This window comes from Pristiophorus japonicus, chromosome 2 (assembly GCF_044704955.1).
Source record: "Pristiophorus japonicus isolate sPriJap1 chromosome 2, sPriJap1.hap1, whole genome shotgun sequence".
Classification (NCBI taxonomy): domain Eukaryota; kingdom Metazoa; phylum Chordata; class Chondrichthyes; family Pristiophoridae; genus Pristiophorus; species Pristiophorus japonicus.
Window position 1 is genome coordinate 211,163,853 of NC_091978.1, and position 22,064 is coordinate 211,185,916.

General features: G+C 39.9%; 1 protein-coding gene across 4 annotated transcripts in view; it reads left to right on the plus strand.

Annotated features, from left to right (window-relative positions):
- tapt1b (transmembrane anterior posterior transformation 1b) overlaps nucleotides 1-21,343 on the plus strand; it is a 253,864-nt gene extending 232,521 nt beyond the window's left edge. For 3 of the 4 annotated variants that reach the window (XM_070870858.1, XM_070870863.1, XM_070870871.1), the window contains 3 exons: nucleotides 16,573-16,733; nucleotides 19,136-19,198; nucleotides 19,293-21,343. In XM_070870858.1, coding sequence (XP_070726959.1) covers nucleotides 16,573-16,733; nucleotides 19,136-19,198; nucleotides 19,293-19,522 — 454 coding nt within the window. In that variant the 3' untranslated portion in view covers nucleotides 19,523-21,343. The remainder of the gene's footprint in view (nucleotides 1-16,572; nucleotides 16,734-19,135; nucleotides 19,199-19,292) is intronic. The other variant, XM_070870861.1, reaches the window with a different exon arrangement.
- The last annotated feature ends 721 nt before the right edge of the window (nucleotides 21,344-22,064 follow it).

The window sequence follows — 22,064 nt, forward strand, 5'->3', positions numbered from 1 at the left end:
GGAACTATAGACCAGTCAGATTAACGTCGGTGGTAGGAAAAATAATGGAATCCCAACTAATGGAGAAACTCCATTTCCCCGCCCATTTCCCATAACCCTTGACTCCCTTATCATTCAAAAATCTGTCTATCTCCACCTTAAAAATATTCAATGACCCAGTCTCCACAGCTTTCTGCAGTAGAGAATTCCAAAGATTCACGACCCTCTGAGAGAAGAAATTCCTCCTGTACTCTGTTTTAAATGGGCGACCCCTTATTCTGAAACTATGCCCCACAGTTGTAGATTCCCTCGTGAGGGGAAACATCCTCTCTGCATCTACCCTGTCAAGCCCCCTCAGAATCTTATATGTTTCAATTAGATCACCTCTCAATCTTCTAAACTCCAATGATTATAGGCCCAACCTGCTCAACCTTTCTTCATATGAAACCCTTTAATCTTAGAAATCAACCTTGTGAACCTTCTCTGAACAGCCTCCAATGCAAGTATATCTTTCCTTAAAGAAGGAGACCAAAACTGTACGCAGTACTCCAGGTGCGGTCTTACCAACACCCTGTACAGTTGGAGCAGGACTTCCCTACTTTTATACTCCATCCCCCTTGCAATAAAGGTCAACATTCCATTTTCCTTCCTGATTACTTGCTGTACCTGCATGCTAACTTTTTGTGTTTCATGCACAAGAACCCTTAGATCCCTCTGTACTGCAGCATTTTGTAATCTCTCCCCAGTTAAATAATAATTTGCTTTTTTATTTTCCGACCAAAGTGGATAACCTCACATTTACCCACATAATAGTCCATCTGCCAAATTTTTGCCCACTCACTGAGCCTATCTATATCCCTTTGTAGATTATTTGCGTCCTCCTCACAAATTGCTTTCCCACCTATCTTTGTATCATCAGCAAACTTGGCTACGTTACACTCAGTCCCTTCATCCAAGTCATTAATATAAATTGTAAATAGTTGAGGTCCCAGCACTGATACCTGTGGCACCCCACTAGTTACAGTTTGTCAACCTGAAAATGACCCATTTATCCCGACTCTCTGTTTTCTGTTAAATAGCCAATCCTCTATCCACGCTAATATATTACCCCCAACCCTGTGAGCTCTTATCTTGTACAGTAACCTTTTATGTGGCACCTTATCGAATGCTTTCTGGAAATCCAAATACATGACATCTACTGGTTCCCCTTAATCCACTCTGCTCATTACATCCTCGAAGAACTCCAGCAAATTTGTCAAACATAATTTCCCTTTCATAAAACCATGTTGACTCTACTTGACTGCATTATGATTTTCTAAATGTCTTGCTACTACTTCCTTAATGATGGACTCCAGCATTTCCCAATGACAGATGTTAGGGTAACTGATCTATAAGGAGGACTGCAACAAATTACAGGAAGACATTCATAAACTTGCAGAGTGGGTATATAATTGGCAAATGAATTTGAACACCGATAAATATGAGGATTTACATTTTGGTTAGGAAGAATAGGGAGGTCACATATTACTTGGAGGGTGCGAGTCTGCGTGGGGTCTGCGGAGTACAAATACACAAATCACTAAAAGTAGCAACACAGGTGAGCAAGGCCATAAAAAAGCAAACCAAGCACACGGGTTTATTTCCAGAGGGATAGACTTCTTTCGAACCTTGGAGTACTGCGTACAATTCTGGTCGCCATATTATAAAAAGGATACAGAGGCACTGGAGAGTGAGCAGAGAAGATTTATAAGGATGATACCATAAATGTGAGGGTTTACCCATCAGGAAAGGATGACCAAACTAGGCCTTTTTTCCTAAGAGATTTTTAAAATTATGAAAGGTTTTGATAGATAGTAAAGAAAGTGTTTCCACTTGTGGGGAGGATCAAAACTAGAAGCCATCAATATAAGATAGTCCCCAAGAAATCAAATATGGAATTCAGAAGAAAGTTCTTTACCCAGAGAGTGGTGAGACTGTGGAACTCACTACCACAGGGAGTAGTTGAAGTGAATAGTATAGATGCATTTAAGGGGCGGTTAGATAAGCATAGGAGGGAGAAGGGAATAGAGAGTTACGCTGATGGGGTTAGATGAGGAAAGACGGGATGAGGTTTGAGTGGAGCATAAACGCCGGCATGGACTGGGGGTTGAGCTGAATAGCCTGTTTCTGTGCTGTATATCCTATATAATTTAGGCTTTTCTCTGGAACTATGGAGGCTGGGCCATTGAATATATTTAAGGCGGAGATAGACAGATTTTTGAGCGATACGGAAGTAAAGGGTTATGGGAAGCGGGCAGGGAAGTGGACCTGAGTCCATGATCAGATCAGCCATGGTCTTATTGAATGGCGGAGCAGGCTCGAGGGGCCAAATGGCCTATTCCTGCTCCTATTTTTAATGTTCTTCTGAACTGATTTTGCTCAGTCGTGTTTCTGTGTATTCTCCCAAACTAAGGTAACTTTCCTGTTTTTTTTCCCTAGATTCTTGTATATTCTGGTTACAGTTGTTATTTGAATGTTCTTAAAATAAACTTTTGCCTTTCCTCTTGTGTCAAGCAACTCTGAACAACTGTTTTATGCAAGAGAGGATGTGATTCAGTGCAACAGAGGCTGTAATGACAAAATGGGGCATATGCTGTCACCATCATCATCCTGGCTAGGGAAATTGCCAGATGATGGGAACAGATTCTGATTATAAGCAAACATGAAATGGAGAAGTGGAAATTGGGTAATCAGGAGTGGAACTAGAGGGGGGGAAAGGGATCAGGTGGAGGGATTAATGGACAAGATAATTTAGTAAGTGAGGGATGGAGTGGCATCAGGAAGATGAAGAAAGGTTGGGTAACATCTCTGGAAAGGGAAGAAAGAATTAGCCAATTGGATAATGAGCAAGTGGGGGCTTCAAAGGACTGAGAACGATGGGCCATGATTTTTGCAACCAAATAATCCCTGAGCTCCTGACGCTTGTTATCTGAGCTCAGGATGGAGGGTGTCCAAGTTGGAGATGCAGGGTGAACTCGGTGGAACTTTTAGAAAATTGCTGTGAAGAGCAGCAATTTATACGACTCAAAGATCATCATGGAGAGCTGGTGTTGAACAGCCAAGCCAGTTACTCGCCAAACGCTCAAATTTGATCGATGGATTTTCCGCCATGGAGAAGCAGAGAAGTTGGGGAGATCAGTTGGGATCGTATGGGAATTAATGTATTGAAGGCAGAGCCAACCATTGAGAATATTGTCAGATATCAGTCATAATGGGCAAAAGGCTGGAGAAGATGCAGAGTGAAGGGGCATATATGAGGGAATTGGAAAGTGATAGTGGAAGGGATTGGGGAAGGCAGTGGATACATAGAATAAATCAGAAATGGATGTGATCTGAGCAAGCTCATTGGTGTTGAAGATCTCAGAATTTGTTATTAAATTCCCAATTTTTTTTAAAGTTTTATTTTCATTCTCGATACGTGGCTGGAGCATTGGAGTAGGAGGGAGGGCTTTAGTTTCTTGAACAATTGGGACCGCTTCTGGGGTAGGTGGGACCTGCACAAGTCGGACAGGTTACACCTCAACAGAGACAGGACCAATGTTCTTGCGGGTGGTTTTGATAGTGCGGTTGGGAGGGCTTTAAACTAGCTTGGCAGGGGGATGGGAACCCAGGAGAGGGCTCTGAGCTAGTTAGAGTGGGTGAAAGCTCAGATGAACAGAACCCCAAAAAAGGATGCAAAAGGCAGGAGGCAACAGAGCAGAGTAGCACTGGGGTAAGTGTAAACCACAAGGTGATAGGAAGGGACAATATGTATGAATATAAAGGGGCTGCAGGAGGGGTCAAAACTAAAAATCATGGTTTAAAACACTTTACCTAAACGCACGCAGCAGTCGAAACAAAGTAAATGAGTTGACGGCACAAATCATTACAAATGGGTATGATTTGGTGGCCATTACAGAAACGTCGTTGCAGGGTGGCCAAGACTGAGAATTAAACATACAGCGGTATCTGAAAATTCGGAAAGATAGACAAGAAGGGAAAGGAGGTGGAGTAGCTCTGTTAATAAAGGATGATATCAGGGCAGTTGTGACAGACGATATTGGCTCTAATGAACAAAATGTTGAATCATTGTGGGTGGAGATTAGAGATAGTAAGGGGAAAAAGTCACTGGTGGGCATAGTTTATAGGCCCCCAAATAATAACTTCACGGTGGGGCGGACAATAATCAAGGGAATAATGGAGGCATGTGAAAAAGGACGGCAGTAATCATGGGGGATTTTAACCTACATATCGATTGGTCAAATCAAATCGCATGGGGTAGCCTTGAGGAGGAATTCATAGAATGCATACGGGATTTTTTTCTTAGAACAGTATGTTACAGAACCTACAAGGGAGCAAGCTATCTTAGATCTGGTCCTGTGTAATGAGACAGGAATAATAAATGATCTCCTAGTAAAAGATCCTCTCGGAATGAGTGATCACAGTATGGTTGAATTTGTAATACAGATTGAGGGTGAGGAAGTAGTGTCTCAAACGAGTGTACTATGCTTAAACAAAGGGGACTACAGTGGGATGAGGGCAGAGTTGGCTCAAGTAGACTGGAAACACAGACTAAACGGTGATACAATTGAGGAACAGTGGAGGACTTTTAAGGAGCTCTTTCATAGTGCTCAACAAAAATATATTCCAGTGAAAAAGAAGGGCGGTAAGAGAAGGGATAACCAGCCGTGGATAACCAAGGAAATAAAGGAGAGTATCAAATTAAAAACCAATGCGTACAAAGTGGCCAAGGTTAGTGGGAAACTAGAAGATTGGGAAAATTTTAAACGACACCAAAGAATGACTAAAAAAGCAATAAAGAAAGGAAAGATAGATTACGAAAGTAAACTAGCGCAAAACATAAAAACAGATAGTAAAAGCTTTTACCGATAAATAAAATGGAAAAGAGTGACTAAAGTAAATGTTGGTCCCTTAGAAGATGAGAAGGGGGATTTAATAATGGGAAATATGGAAATGGCTGAGATCTTAAACAATTATTTTGCTTCGGTCTTCACAGTGGAAGTCACAAAAACCATGCCAAAAATTGCTGGTCACGGGAATGTGGGAAGGGAGGACCTTGAGACAATCACTATCACTAGGTGGGTAGTGCTGGACAGGCTAATGGGACTCGAGGTAGACAAGTCCCCTGGTCCTGATGAAATGCATCCCAGAGTATTAAAAGAGATGGCAGAAGTTATAGCAGATGCATTCGTTATAATCTACCAAAATTCTCTGGACTCTGGGGAGGTACCATCGGATTGGAAAGCAGCTAATGTAACGCCTCTGTTTAAAAAAGGGGGCAGACAAAAGGCAGGTAACTATAGGCCGGTTAGTTTAACATCTGCAGTGGGGAAAATGCTTGAAGCTATCATTGAGGAAGAAACAGCGGGACATCTAGATAGGAATAGTGCAATCAAGCAGATGCAACATGGATTCATGAAGGGGAAATCATGTTTAACTAATTTACTGGAATTCTTTGAGGATATAACGAGCATGGTGGATAGAGGTGTACCGATGTATTAGCATGGATCAAGAATTGGCTGGCTGACAGAAAGCAGAGAGTTGGGATAAATGGGTCCTTTTCGGGTTGGTAATCAGTGGTTAGTGGTATGCCACTGGGATCGGTGCTGGGACCACAACTGTTTTCAATATACATAGATGACCTGGAAGAGGGTGTAGTGTAACAAAATTTGCAGATGACACAAAGATTAGTAGGAAAGTGGGTTGTGTCGAGGACACAGAGAGGCTGCAAAGAGATTTAGATAGGTTAAGCGAATGGGCTAAGGTTTGGCAGATGGAATACAATGTCGGAAAATGTGAGGTCATCCACCTTGGAAAAAAAAACAGTAAAAGGGAATATTATTTGAATGGGGAGAAATTACAACATGCTGCGGTGCAGAGGGACCTGGGGGTCCTTGTGCAGGTTAGTTTGCAGGTGCAGCAAGTAATCAGGAAGGCGAATGGAATGTTGGCCTTCATTGCGAGAGGGATGGAGTACAAAAGCAGGGAGGTCCTGCTGCAACTGTACAGGATATTGGTGAGGCCGCAACTGGAGTACTGCGTGCAGTTTTGGTCACCTTACTTAAGGAAGGATATACTAGCTTTGGAGGGGGCACAGAGATGATTCACTAGGCTGATTCCGGAGATGAGGGGGTTACCTTATGATGATAGATTGAGTAGACTGGGTCTTTACTCGTTGGAGCTCAGAAGGATGAGGGGTGATCTTATAGAAACATTTAAAATAATGAAAGGGATAGACAAGATAGAGGCAGAGAGGTTGTTTCCACTGTTAGGGGAGACTAGAACTAGGGGGCACAGCCTCAAAATACGGGGGAGCCAATTTAAAACCGAGTTGAGAAGGAATTTCTTCTCCCAGAGGGTTGTGAATCTGTGGAATTCTCTGCCCAAGGAAGCAGTTGAGGCTAGCTCATTGAATGTATTCAAATCACAGATAGATAGATTTTTAACCAAAAAGGGAATTAAGGGTTATGGGGAGCAGGCGGGTAAGTGGAGCTGAGTCCACGGCCAGATCAGCCCTGATCTTGTTGAATGGCGGAGCAGGCTCGAGGGGCTAGATGGCCTACTCCTATTCCTAATTCTTATGTTCTTATGTAGATCAAAATCAATCACCAGTTGCAACTGAATTATTAGAACTGTACATTTAAATAGATTTATCCAGTAATATTCAAAATATAAAAGAAATAGACAAGGTAAATGCAGATTATTTTCATTAGTAGACAAGGTCATGATTTTAATATAAGCACTCGATACGTAAAGCAGATTAGAAGAAACTTTAGAATTTTTAGAATGTGGTCTTGCCACAAATGATCAAAGCTAAATCAATACAGCATTAAATAACTCCTGGAACAAGACTATACTATTTTTTTCTCGACATTATTGTAAAGTTTGGGGGAAATGCACAGAAATTAAACTATGCAAAATCAGTTCCAGAGAGGATCCTAAATTAAAAACAGACAAGAAAATGCAATGGCTGGCTTCTGTGTTAAAATTTGTGTGTTTCTATATTCTAATGTTTTTATCAGAATTATCCATTATGCCATCAAAAAACACCTAAAGAGCTATATTAATCATATTTTAATCTGCCCTTTTAGCATTGACAGAGATATGGAGGATATCTTTATCTAAACATAGGACTTTTAAAACCCAATTCAGTGTTTTGCTTAATTCTCATCAGTAATAATTGATAATCTGTTGGAGGCAGAAAATGTAGGCAATGAGAACTTTCTACATTAATGTCCCCTCCCTAATTTCTCCTTGTATGGCTCATTGTCAAAACGTTTGTCTTATAATACTCCTGTGAAGCGCCTTGGGACATTTTATGACGTTAAAGGCGCTATATAAATGCAAGTTGTTACTGTAGTTGTAGTTCGTCTCCATGCTTTTGTTAAAACCAGGTATAAATATTTGGGTTTTTTTTAAACTATTTATTTCGGGAGTGAAACACAAGGTTCTGCAATGGTAATACCAATTGTGGGGAATCAAATTTGGAGCTTTCCTGATTAATGTGATAGTCATGCCTACAATTGGCTTCATTATGCTGGTTTTGGGGGTTCATAATGTAAGTGGTTTTGCCCTTGGTGGTCTTGAATCACCCCCTTTCAACAGTTCTAGACCCCGGGAATTATAGTAGTGAACAGAATACTCAGTTATAGACAGATCTTTCGGTCTCAACCATCACAATGCTTTTATTCATGTTCAAGCACACACCTGCTTCCAGTAAAACTCACCCTGGCGGCGTAAAACAAACACAGTACAACACACAACACTGGCCCATCTGAACAGGCCCCTATCGCGAAGTACCCACGACTAAAACACCCCTGCTCGGCTCAAGAGGGCACCACCGAATCTGTCCAACAGACTGTGCCTATGATCCGCGCAGAAACCTCCCCACTAAACCCCTAAGGCTTGGTTGGGACATACGACACCCCTTCACACTATGCGCTGGTCTAAAGGATGTGTGGGCTGGGATAATGCTCACAAGTTACCCCTCTGGCTTACTCGCTGCTTCTCCCGATGAGGCGTATCTTCTGGTTTCGTACCAACCTGTGGTTTCCAAGTCCAGTCTCAAGGTCAGCTTCCCAGTCGAAATAGCGAGGCTCTCTTTGTTTGTAGATGGTTTCTTCTCTCCATCCCAGATGGAGTGCTCGGTCCTTGAAAGCATTGAACGAGGCAAGCAAGCGGAGAGAGAGAGATGGCAGCAAACTGCCTCTTTTGTACCTGAAAAATGCTTGCTTAATTCTCATGCCAAAAACCAGTCCTTTGCCTGAGGTAGTCCAACTAAAGAGCAATGAATCACATCTTCAGCCTGCGCCTTTGTTACTGGGCTCTTCCTGGGGCTAAAGACTCCAACGAGTCTGGGTGGCCAAATAGCTTTCTTTGTCCTGAGGTTCCCGCGCTCCAGGGCTCTGTCATTTCGATGGCTTGAGCACTGACCAGTTTACCTGATCTCTCACTGATGGGTTCCCATTACATGACAAAAGGATCCTCCATCTGCTTTCAGCCATCCCAGACTATCCCCGCCCACCTTGATGTGTATTCCTGTGGAACATGCCTCGGCCTGTCTCAGCTCTTCTGAAATATGAAAAAGCAATGTCCAAAACTTAAAGTCCAAAATGTTTATGCGAATGTTGTCGATGTTTACGCTGATGCTTACAATAAAGCCATCACAACTAGCATTAAAGGACATTTGTGGAAGGGTGCTAGTTCTGAAATTCCAGTGCAATTGGTTTCTTTTTCTCAGCTCCTTTCTCCCAGATTCCTACCTTTGGCTGTTGCTGGTGTGAGAGACTGAACATTGCTGCACATTATGCGTGGGAATTTTTAGCAGTTTAGCAATTCCCAATCGCAGTATTCAGTGACATTGAATGGGTTACAGCAAGATCTGAGAGTGATGTTGAGAAGCTGGGTGAGAAAAACGTCAGCATGATTTAAGGAGGAAGAGGATAGAGTGCTAGCATGAATGAAAGGAAAAAAGAGTCAGCATGAACTGAAGGAATATGAATAGTGTAACATGAAGGTAGAGGATTCAGAGGGGGACAAAGAGTACCAGGATAAAGTAGGGAGAGCAGATGAAGAGCATCACTTTGAACAGGGGAAGGGGGAAGGGTGAGATGTGGCAGATCTGAGTGAAGTGGAAGAGAGGGAATAATTGCCAGCATGACTTGGGATAGGTGGGGAGAAGAGAGTTGATTTGAATTGACTTAGGATTGGAAGAAGAGTATGAACTGGGAAGGTTCTGGGAGTATAATGTCTCTGAACTCGGTATGAATCAATCATAGAATCGCAGAAGTTTACAGAACAGAAAGAGGCTGTTCAGCCCATCTTGACTATGCTGGCCAAAAAATAGCTATCCAGTCTAATCCCACTTTCCAGTTCTAGGTCCGTAGCTTTGTAGGTTACGGCACTTCAAGCGCATATCTAGGTACTGTGATGAGGGTTTTTGCCTCTACCACCCTTTCTGGAAGTGAGTTTCAGACCTCCACCATTCTCTGGCTGAAAACAACTCCCCTTTAATCCTCTGCCAATTACTTTCAATCTATGTCCAACACCCTCGTAAATCTCCTCTCTATACCCTCTAGTGCAATCCTGTAATGTGGTGACCAGAACTATACCTAGTACTCTAGCTGTGGCCTAACTAGTTATTTATATGGTTCAAGCATAACCTCACTGCTCTTATATTCTATGCCATAGCTAATAAAGGCAAGTATCCCATGTACCTTCTTAACCACCTTAGCTACCTGTCCTGCTATCTTCACGGATCTGTGGACATGCACTCCAAGGTCCCACTGTTCCTCTACACTTCTCAACATCCTACCATTTATTATGTAGTCCCTTGCCTTGTTGGCCTTCCCCAAATGCATTCGCTCATACCTCTCTGGATTGAATTCCATTTGTCACTTTTCTGTCCACCTGACCAGTCCATTTAAATCTTCCTGCAGACTTCAGCTTTCTTCCTCACTATCAACCTCCCGGCCAATTTATGCAGTGCCAGATTATTTGTTGTTAATGGAAGAAAGATATTTCAGAAAGAAGGAAAGAAGTTAATTCCGTAGAGTTCAGTAAAGTGAGCAAGCAACTGTGAACCGAATACAGTACCGCCTCCCTCCCGCCCCACCCCATACCATATAATACTCTCCCTTGTTGCTGGGAATATTTTGAGTATCAGATGTTTTTTTTTAGATTATCTAAATTTCTGGAAAATACACTGGAGTCAAAAATCTACGTTTTCTGCAGAGTGCGAAGAGCAACATGCCATGCCTCCTCACCTATTCGAAATTAAATCTTATACTATCAACATATGTCCATCTTCAGGCTTTCATATGCTTTTGATTTATTTTCTCTGAGCTTATTTGTTTCTGAGTTGCCAGATTTTTGGCACTTGTCAGCTTTTGCTAGTTTCTAGATTAGCACATTCACAGTTAGTGATTTTTGTGATGGGGTACTAAAAGCTTGTTTGGGTATAAAATAAGATTTCCCTGTAACTGTTTAACACCACATTTAAAATGCAGTTTACTTTCCATGAAAGAATTTACAGCACTTCAATTTTTGTGTGTAACGTTAAGTTTATGGAATGGCAGACAAATTGAAAAAGAAGCTAGATATTCTAAAAATAATAAAAACATGATTCTATGCCATGTATAATAAAATTGAAATGTTTATGAAAGTTATATTATTAACGTACATTTTAGGTAGTGTTCTATCCCATGTGTCAATTTACTGCACCAGATGCAGTTAATAGCAAAAGGGTCATGTATGAACATGTTATGTTGTAAATGCCCCAGTTTGTTCCTGGAAATGATCTACTTTATTGTGTTTTTTTTTCCCCAGTTGATTCTACACTGTGCATCATTGCCTTTTGATTTGCCCCTTACCTTCGCCACTATATAAAATAAAAACCAAAGTTTTTTATACAATCAGGGTCCTAAAATTCTATGACACCTCAAGGATGATTTTTGCAACAACTAAACCAATTTCTCTGGCAAGAACATGTAGTTTTTGCAGCATGGAGTCGAACACAGCCACATGGTGTCAAGAGCAAAATTTTAAAATTAAAACCACTGAACGCCAGCAGGAATAAATAAGGTATTAAAACTATACGCAGTATAACATACATTTAAGTATCTACGGTCAGTCACAACAAGAATGCTCTATGGAGCAAGCAACAACCTTAGTTCAAGATTTTGAATCAAATATAATATGCCAACTGCCCCCCCCACCCCCGCCATACCATATGAAATGCAAAATACTCCCACATGTAGGAAACAGATTTACAGCATTTGAAACAAATGATGGCTTCTCAGCATCAAGGGAGAGTATCAAATTAGAATCAGTAAATGAACCAGTGCTATAAATAATATCTAAAAGCCCGTGGGCATTATCATAAGATTGCCTCCCATAGATAAAACTCATTTGGGCTGACTGACTTGATCCAGTAACTAAGTTATTCAGAGTTGGCAAAAGTATCACAATTGAGAATGGAAGTGCATTTCTAGAAGGCACGTTCATGGCATCGTTTCCCCTTTTATCTAATTTGAGATATAGTTGTCTTATTTGGTGTGAAGTCTGAATAACTGATATAATAAAATGCATCCAATAAAAGAGGAACAGATTTTTGGACCAATTTCTTCTAGAAGTCTGCTCGGAAGCTGTTGGAGCATGGCATTTACCTGATTGTAGGGTGTGAATAGTGATAAGGTAGTGATACTGACATCAAGGACAGCACTGTTACCTTCAAATGTGTGGTGTAGCGCAAAACCATTCAATGTTGTCTGGATTGAGACAAATGAAGTCATATAATTAAACCTGTACAAGTTATAGTATACAAATTATAGTCTCAAAAATAGTGATTAAGTAATACAGTACTGTATCAGGATATTTTAAAATTCAACTGGACTTGGAGTTCATTGAGAGATTGTCAATATAGCTTGCTGCCTTTTTTGGGTATAAGTTAAAAGACACCAATGGCTTGTCTCCATGCTTGTAATGGCAAGCATCGATAAATCAATGGAGGGGGAAAAATGAGTCTAATTCCCTACAAATGTCCTGAAGGATAGAGCAACTTTCTGAACTCTGAATAGTATTTTGTGCCGTTTTGTTACTGAATCCTTTCATGCAGTAATTTCTTGATAAATGTCCACTTTCTGTCTCCTAACCAATTACCAGCCCATGTCATGAGGTTCCCATCCTGTGCGACTGTGACCTTGATACTTTATTTGTTGTCAGCCTTTCTACTGCGTTCCATATAGTTGATAATGCCAATCACTTCTTGAGCCTCTCCTCCTTCTTTGCTTTGTCCGCTTCCCTTCACTCCACCACTGTGGGTAGAACATAGAAACATAGAAAATAGGTGGAAGAGTAGGCCATTCGGCCCTTCGAGCCTGCACCACCATTCAATAAGATCATGGCTGATCATTCACCTCAGTACCTCTTTCCTGCTTTCTCTCCATACCTCTTGATTCCTTTAGCCGTAAGGGCCATATCTAACTCCCTCTTGAATATATCCAATGAACTTGCATCAACAACTCTCTGTGGTAGGGAATTCCACAAGTTAACAACTCTTTGAGTGAAGACGTTTCTCCTCATCTCAGTCCTAAATGGCTTACCCCTTATCCTTAGACTATGTCCCATGGTTCTGGACTTCCCCAACATCGAGAACATTCTTCCTGCATCTAACCTATCCAGTCCCGTCAGAATTTTATATGTTTCTATGAGATCCCCTTTCATCCTTCTAAACTCCAGTGAATACAGGCCCAGTCGATCCAGTCTCTCCTCATATGTCAGTCCTGCCATCCTGGGAATCAGTCTGGTGAACCTTCACTGCGCTCCCTTAATAGCAAGAACGTCCTTCCTCAGATTAGGAGACCAAAACTGAACACAATATTCCAGGTGAGGCCTCACTAAGGCCCTGTGCAACTGCAGTAAGACCTCCCTACTCCTATACTCAAATCCCCTAGCTATGAAGGCCAACATACCATTTGCCTTCTTCACCGCCTGCTGTACCTGCATGCCAACTTTTAATGACTGATGAACCATGACATCCAGGTCTCGTTGCACCTCCCCTTTTCCTAATCTGCCGCCATTCAGATAATATTCTGCCTTCGTGTTTTTGCCACCAAAGTGGATAACCTCACATTTATCCACATTATATTGCATCTGCCACACGTTTGCCCACTCACCTAACCTGTCCAAGTCACAATGTTTAGCTGCCTTGGTCCTAATCTTTGGAGGTCCTAATCTTTGGAACTCCTTCCTTAAACCTCTTTACCTCTCTCCACTTTTTAAAAAATCTCCTCGAATTTTTGGTCATTCCTTCTAACCTCTCCCTTCAGGCTTGGTGTATTTTTTTAAACACCTACTTGTGAAGCACCTCGGGACATTTTCTTAGTTAAAGGCGCAAAGTAAATAAAACTTGCTATTACTGCAACTGTGCACCTCTATGAAGTCCCTTTAGTAACTGCCTTTCAAGGATGATTCACACAAGTTCCTCCATTCTTTCCACATAACTCAGTCCAGATGTTCGAAGAATCCCAATAAAAAATTTCTCTGCACAGTTTTCAGTAGCTGAATGTCTTGTCATGGTGATAAGAACTGGATGCAGTACCTGAGGTATGGTGTAACTACAAGATTGCACAGTTAAGCATAACTTCCAAATGACCCTTGAAGATTAGTTATTTGTGCATGTATACTCTAAACTGGTGGATGTTGTGGCACAGGTTCCAGACTATCTGTATGTACTGCTTTTCAGCATTTAGCTCTGTTAATCAGGGGACAACCAGGCTTTAGACTTTTAACTAACAACTATATCAGCTGTGGCACAGTGGGTAGCACTCTTGCCTCGGGTCAGAAGGTTGTGGGTTCAAGTCCCACTCCAGGGACTTGAGCACAAAAAATTTAGGCTGACTGTAAGGAAAGGCTGTAAGAGAAGGGATAACCATCCGTGGCTAACTAAGGAAATCAGGGATGGTATCAAGTTGAAAACAAGGGCATACAATGTGGCCAAGACGAGTTGGAGGCCAGAGAATTGGAAAACTTTTAAAAGCCAGCAAAGAACGACAAAAAATAATAGAGGGGAGATAGATTATGAAAGTAAACTAGCATGAAATATAAAAACAGATAGTAAGAGTTTCTACAGGTATATAAAAAGAAAAAGAGTGGCTAAAGTAAATGCTGGTCCCCAAGAGGATGAGACTGGAGAATTAATAATGGGAAATAGGGATTGGCAGAGACTTTGAACAAATATTTTATATTGTTTTTCACAGTAGAAGACACTAAAAACATCCCAAGAGTGGATAATCAAGGGGCTATAGGGAGGGAGCAACTTAATACAATCACTAAAGAAGTAGTACTCGGTAAAACAATGGGACTAAAGGTGGACAAGACCCATTTAAAACTGAGATGAGGAATGTCTTCTCTCAGAGGGTTGTAAATCTGTGGAATTCTCTGCCCAGAGAACTGTGGAGGCTGGGTCATTGAATATATTTAAGGCGGAGATAGACAGATTTTTGAATGATAAGGGAATAAAAGGTTATGGAGAGCGAGCAGGGCAGTAGAGCTGAGTCCATGATCAGATCAGCCATGATTTTATTAAATGGCGGAGCAGGCTCGAGGGGCCAAATGGCCTACTTCTGCTCCTATTTCTTATGTTCTTATGACACTCCAGTGCAGTGCTAAGGGAGGTGCCGTCTTTCAGATGAGACGTTAAACCGAGGTCCCTCAAGTGGACTTAAAAGATCCCATGGCACTATTTCAAAGAAGAGCAGGGGAGTTATCCCCGATGTCCTAGCCAATATTTATCCCTCAATCAACAAAACCAAAACAGATTATCTGGTCATTATTGTTGTGAATGGAGAAAGAGTCAGACTGAACACTGTGAGCTCAAAGTAAAATGTGACCTTAGTCTTTTATTGCAGGTCTCCAGAGTGCCTCTCCAACCTGTGAAGCCTCCTTAAATACCTGTGCTCCCAAGGGATTATGGAATCCCTTGGGACTCGAGGGCAAGAGCCCTCTGGTGGCTGTACAGAGTAAATACAAGTCCACATATATAATAATTATCATATTGCTGTTTGGGGGAGCTTGCTTGTGCGCAAATTGGCTACCACGTTTCCCACATTACAACCATGACTACACTCCAAAATTACTTAATTGGCTGTAAAGCGCTTTGAGACATTCGGTGGTCGTGAAAGACGCTATATAAATCCAAGTCCTTCTTTCTATAATGATGCTCCACTTCTGGCTGGAGGTGGGGGCAGTCTCAATCGGCAGACTTTTTCTTGTACATACCCAGGGAATGTGTGTGAATTTGTAGTTATATCACTTTCATGTTTAAATTGTGCAGTGTTGAATTAAACATAATTGCAATATTTGTCTTCATCCTTAGTTTTATTTTATGTTGCATGTAAAATATGTAGGTGATTAACCATTTTTCAAACTTGATTTTGATTTGAATGAATTCAATTACTTAGTAAGCTTCAGCTCATACAAAATTCTGCTGCCTGTATCCCGTCCTGCAACGGGTCCTGTTCACCATCGCCTCTGTCCTTGTTGATCGACATTTCCTCCAGTCCTCGCAATGGCACAAATTTAAAATTCTCACACGTGTTTAAATCCTTCTATAGCCTTGCTGCTCCCTACTTCTGTAACCACCTCCATCTGCAACTCCTGCCCCCCCCCCCCCCTCCAAAATCTCTGTTCCTTTAACTCTAGCCTCTTGTGCATCTTCACTCCACCATTGCCAGCTATGCCTTCAACTGTGTATGCTTCAAAGTCTGGAATTCCTTCCCTAAACCATTCCACCTTTCAACCTCCTTCCTTTAAAACCTACCTGTTTGACCAAGCATTTGTCCCTCTCTACTAATAAAGCACCTTGGGATGTTTTCTGTTAAAAATGTTATATAAATGTAAATTGTTACGATGAGGATGAATTGCTTGGATTGAATGCTTTGTGCCTTTACTGCAAGTTGTTTGCGCTAAACTGACATCTATAGTGGTATAAATTTGAAATGAAATCTATAAGGTCCCAAATCTTGAACATTGATAGATCCAGTGTAAGATCTAATGCCAATAATACACTCTACAATGCATGTTGAAATGGCCATGTTTCAGAGGGAGCTGGAGTGCCTTATTGTGTGCTAGAAGTATAATCTGACAAGTGTGACTTGGCATTGAGAAGAGTAGGTTTCTTGCAAGTTAGATTTATTTGACAAGGCGCTGAAAGTTTTCTGGGATTGTTTCTTGAACAAATTCACATTTTGTTAATAAAAAGCCAAGCAAATATTCTGTGGAGGTAAAAATTACCATATAGTATCTTGAGCCATATTCAGAAGCTATTACTATGTGTCATTGCATTACAGTTTGAGATTCCATGTGAGGCACTATTGGTTGCAGAGATTCTGCAGATCAGTAGTATCTGGCAACTGTTTTGTTTCCTAAAGAGGATTATGTAAGGCTTGATGGACATATTTTTAGATCATCATGGACTGTTTGGCAGCAATAGATTACTTCTGGCTGCAGGTTTCATTTACTATTGTAAACATAGTTTTTTTTCCCCCTTTCAAGGCTGATTGCACTTAAAGTTCTTAACAGCATTGTGTTGCTGGGGAAATCTTGCCAATATGTGAAAGAGGCCAAGATGGAGGAGAAACTGTTTCAAACCCCACCAGCCAGCACCCCTGGGAAACTTGCCAAAACATCTGTCAGCAAAGTTAAACCACCTCAAGGTAATTAATTTTCAGATGGTGCCTACTTTTAGCATTGTATTACAAGACAATATTTTCATTTAAAATTGCATTTCACATGCTTCATTTGGATGAGCTAAAGATAAATGGCTTAATAATGTAACTGTTTGTTTGCAAGATCAGTTCATTCACCAAATTATAACATAAGATATCTTTTGAATGCAAATGAACAATTTGAATGTCAGTTCAGTGATTTCTGATGCAGCAGCATTTCGGTTATATTTGGAAGCTACCCACTGAGACAAAGCAGATAATAGTGAGTGCCGTGAAGGATTTCTATGGTAAGCTGCACATTAATAGAATTAGTCATATTTGATACATTTTTGTACGGTTGTACTAGGCAATGGCATAGTAATACTGAGCTGAAAAATCAGTTTCCTTTTCTTTGTGTGGGAATCATGCACTTTATTAAAAAAATTAAAAATCCTGTTTATGCTGCAATTTAATGCCCCAACCCTTGACGTGGAGCACTGAATCATGAACCAAAAATCCATCTCAGATCTTCAGCCCTAAAATTCTGTACTTTAAACATCAGATGCATTTAATTAGTAGTTGATCAGTTAAATTTATCAAAATTGCAGTGGTGATTACATGATGCAATTATAAATCTTATTTTAGCACATGTTTCTGTGTTGTATAGAATTTTGCATGTTGAGTTGATGTCAGAGCTGTGGAGTTTCACACAATTATTAAGGCCTTCACTCTGTGTTCTTATCAGCCTTTATTTACATAATCCATGGTAGAATTACATAGTATGCACAGCACAGAAATGGGCCATTCGGCCCAACTGGTCTGTGCCTGTGTTTATGCGCCACATGAGCCTCCTCCCACCCTTCCTCATCTAACCCTATCAATATAACCTTCTGTTCCTTTCTCCCTTGTGTGCTTATCAAGTTTCCTCTTAAATGCTTGTATGCTTTTCGCCTCAACTACTTCTTGTGGTTGTGAGTTCCACATTCTCACTTATCTTTTCAACATCAGTGAGAACAAAGATTAGCTGAAACTGATGATAATGAGATTAGATAGCTTGGTTTTATACTGCAATTCTTGCCAGCACTTTGGAAACATGATGGAATTTAAGTTTTGTATTAGTAGTATTGTTTTATTTTCTGAATAACTGTAATAATGGGAAAAAACATTCTGATCACATATTTCAGCTCAGATTACTCAGTGTAGTTTTCTTCCAACAACATTGGGGTCCTGTTTGTATCCAAATTGATATTTTTTAGTACTGTATAATCCAAAGTCTTACATATAGCACACGTCAGACCTTAAATGTAAACATCACACTTTAAACTTATCTGTAGCATGAAAAATTATCCATCATATTTGTCTGACTGATCAAGTTACTACAATACATTAAGCTACCTATGTTGACTTGTCAGATATAAACAGATGAAAAAATACTAATCCGGAAGCAGCAAGCTACACAAAACCAATCATGGCAAATGCTTAATTCCCCTCCCATCCTCCATTACTAATCTGGAACCAGCAATTGCCACAAGATAAACCAATTAAATTGCTTACAATATTTTTCAGTTGTCTTTTCAGCTGCTATGTTTGTTTTCAAGCTTATTTACATATAAAAATGAAACATACATTAACAAAATGGAATTTGTAAAGATAGAATTATAAATGAAAAATTTAGCTCTTTTATCTAGATGCACCTGCAGTAACTTTCTCTAGGACCTGAGGCTTGAGTTCTAATGCCTCACACAGTTTATATTGCTTATTTGGGCCCCTCCTATCAATCATTCTGGCCTTTGAGTATTACTTCACCTTTTGACAATTAGAAAACTGTCATTTTTATGGCTGGTAAAATCTCACCATGTTAAGTGGTCTCATTCATTCATTTGCTGTTTGTGGGTCTTTGCTCTATGCAAAGTATCTACTATGTTTACCTTCATGACAAGTAACTGCATTTAAGAAATAATAATGATCTGTTGCTGTGAAATACCCCATGAGGAATGTTACTAGCCCTCTTTAAATGCAGATTCTTTACCACTTGACTGTTAAGTTGGCACCAGTCCCAAAAGTGTCCCTGCATCCTAGACTTTTACCTGATGGAGTTCCTTCAGTTTTTCTTCAAATCTGATTTTGACCCAGGAAGGGAGCAATGAAACATATACATACATACAAACACAAATAAATTATGGATTCTTCTCAAATGACTTTCTTTAATTGTTTTACATCACTTTAGTGTCGTCCTTGGGGGAAATACAATCTAGTATTGATAGTAATTTTTACTATTGGAACACAGAGACAAGGTCTAAAGTCTTCCAAAATTTAATGTAATTTGAGATCTGCATTTTAGTGCAACAAAATCACGTATAAATTACAGAAAATAGTTCTACTTTTTGACTTTGTTTTGTATGTTAATTTAGTATCTTATGTAGGAAATCCTGTTGAGATACAATCAGAATGTATGCAAGCATTTTACCATGGAGGTATGTTCATGTTAAAATAAAAGATTTGGCACAATGTCTTTATGTATTGGCATTCATCTGCAAAACCTATAATGGGATTAATTCACTTTGACAGGTATTTCAGCAGAAGAAATGCAATCAGAGTCTATCATTAGCCAACCGGTATCCCTATCAGAAAGTGTATCGACTCTAGTCTCGACCAGCAGTTCTGACCAGTTTCTTACAACCCCCGATGTAGAGGACAAAGGAGTACCACAGGAGAAATCTGACAGCAAGCATCGTTCTTCAAAAGAAGATCTACTAGAAATAGACAGGTTCACAATTTGTGGAAATCGGATTGATTGATTATTGCACACTTTAACCTTTAGAAGAGCTGCTTCGGATGTAAGCCTTTGCATGGCAAACTGAACGCTGTCAAGCTTGACAATATATAAAGGTTCGAAAGCTGCCAAAGGAGGCACTGATCAGGAATATTTATTGAAATCTTTATAATTTATTAATGACTCAAACCAAAATTTATTTTACCTGTTTTTTTTTTCCATCTCTGTTTGGGAATATTTGGTTTGGAATAGGCCATTTTGGTTTGTGTATCAATTTCCTGTAGCAAAGGAAGAAAACCTTTTGGTTGGTTTCTGTGGAGACCTGGCAGATAAATGCTTTCAAAACAGCTTTCTCTACAGCTGTGTGGATTCTTTGTGCAATATTTCTTGCCACTTGTGATGCAGTTACACCTTCTGACAGTGATGTGAGCATATAGCCAGATAATATTTTTGGCTTTTTAAAATGTTTTCAACAACATTCACTTATACTTGCAGGCTTTTATTGTACAGAGCCTGCTGCAGTGATTTTTATTTTAAAGAAATTCTAATCCTATATAGCTGTTCGGTGATGCTGACCCAAAAACATTTCAGTTGAAGTTTACAATTATTTCTGAAGGAGCTTCAATTACAAAATGGAGATGTAGGTGTTCTTGATAAAGAAAATGTTGATACAAGTGGATCCTCTTAAAGGAATTATCTGCATATAGAGCATTATATTTTTTTCTAGGAACAGAAAACTGCTCAAATACACAGTGATTACTTCCCCACCTGAAAGAGAGAAAAACATTTTCATGATCCTTTCAAAAGGTTCCATCCAGGATGTTAAAATGTCATATCTTTCAGATGCTGGTGAAGCTGCTGTGTGCTTCCAGCATTTTCTACTTTTATGTCAGATTTCCATCATTCATGATTTTTCTTGCTCTATCCTAAGAATTGTGTTTATAGTAAAATAGAAAAATTGGAGAGCAAAGTTTTTCAATTGAGCGAATGGAGCAAGCTACGTAGTGAGAAGTGATGAAACACACATGATATAGTTCTGAAGGAGTTTAGTAAGAAAGTTATAAATTGGAAAGAGGCAGAAGAGGGTAATTTTCCAATAGCTACATGACTGCACATATGAAAGAAAGTTAGCAAGATCCAAAAACAACTCGTTCTACATGTATGCAGAACAGCTTTTTAAGTGAACAGCATTAATATATTATAGTTCATGTCTGTGCAATGCTTATTTGTATTTTTTTGCACTAAAGACCATAATGTCTTAGTTCAAAATGTCATGAAAAACTTCATTACACAACTTTCTTCATTTTAACAGCTCAAAAAGTTTGTTTTGCAAGAAATATTTCATTTGATGTGGTCTAACTGAGGTAGCACCAGGTGAATCTCAATAAATTAGCTTATTGTTTAGTTAATTTGGGGGTGTTATCAAGGTGCAAGTATAGGTATTCAAATTTCAATAAAGAAACAATGAATTTGACCCAATCTCACTTCCAAGGTAACTGCAAAGGGATTTATGGCTGAAATTTATAATGGCACCAAATATTAAATATTCCATATCTTTTTATAATTAGTACATCTTGTAAAAAAACAATGCTGAATAAATGTCTTTTTGTAACACCAATTGTTTCTTTATTAGTATATGTAACATAATTAAAGCCCATCATAATGAACAACTGAAATCTTTGTCAAAGAGCTACGTAGGTACAATTCTAGATTCAAGCCTTCTGTTAAATGCAGCTGACGGTTGAGGTATGCTTGACTATCTTTACACGGGGGTCTGTTTTGCACAGAGTGTTGTTTTGTAGTCCTAACTGAATAAAATATTTGCTAGAATACTTTTATAAAGAGAGTTTTCCTGTCCACTCTTTGAACTGACTTTATTTTGTATGACACGCCACACGAAATAGCATTGTTCCTACAAGTGCTGATTGTTGTATGCACAAGTTTAAATGATCAGTTGCCAAGCTTAAAACAGAAAATGGTGACTCTTGGTGTTATGTCTGTAATGTACTTATGAATGACTCCACGAGGCAATGTGTTGTACTCAAACTGTAGTGACCTTGGTCCTTTATTCGTAACTCCAGAGTGCTGCAGCCGCATGGTGGCTACCCTTTTATACAGCCCCTGCCACCAGGGCAGGAAACCCCCAGTCTCCACCAGTTGCACCCTCTAGTAGTGCCAACATGTAGGTACACAGTGTAAACCTTATTGATAGTACATCAGGTAAACAAGTCTCCAACTTATGCAACTATACAGTGACTACACAGAGAGTATATCTATAGCCTACATATATAACACTTGGCATCTGAAAAAGAAAATATGAATTAACATTTTAGACCGAGATCATTTAATAAATGTTGTTTCAGGATCTCCATTCAAAACTTTAATCTGTCTCTTGGTGTTGTGTTTGATCCCGAGCTGGGCTCCTGACCACATACACTCCATCACCAAGACTGCTTACCTTCATAACATTGCCCAACTCTGCCCCTGCCTCAATTCATCTGCTGCTGAAACTGTCATCCATGCCTTTGTTACCGCTAGACTTGTAGACTTGACTGTTCCAATGCTTT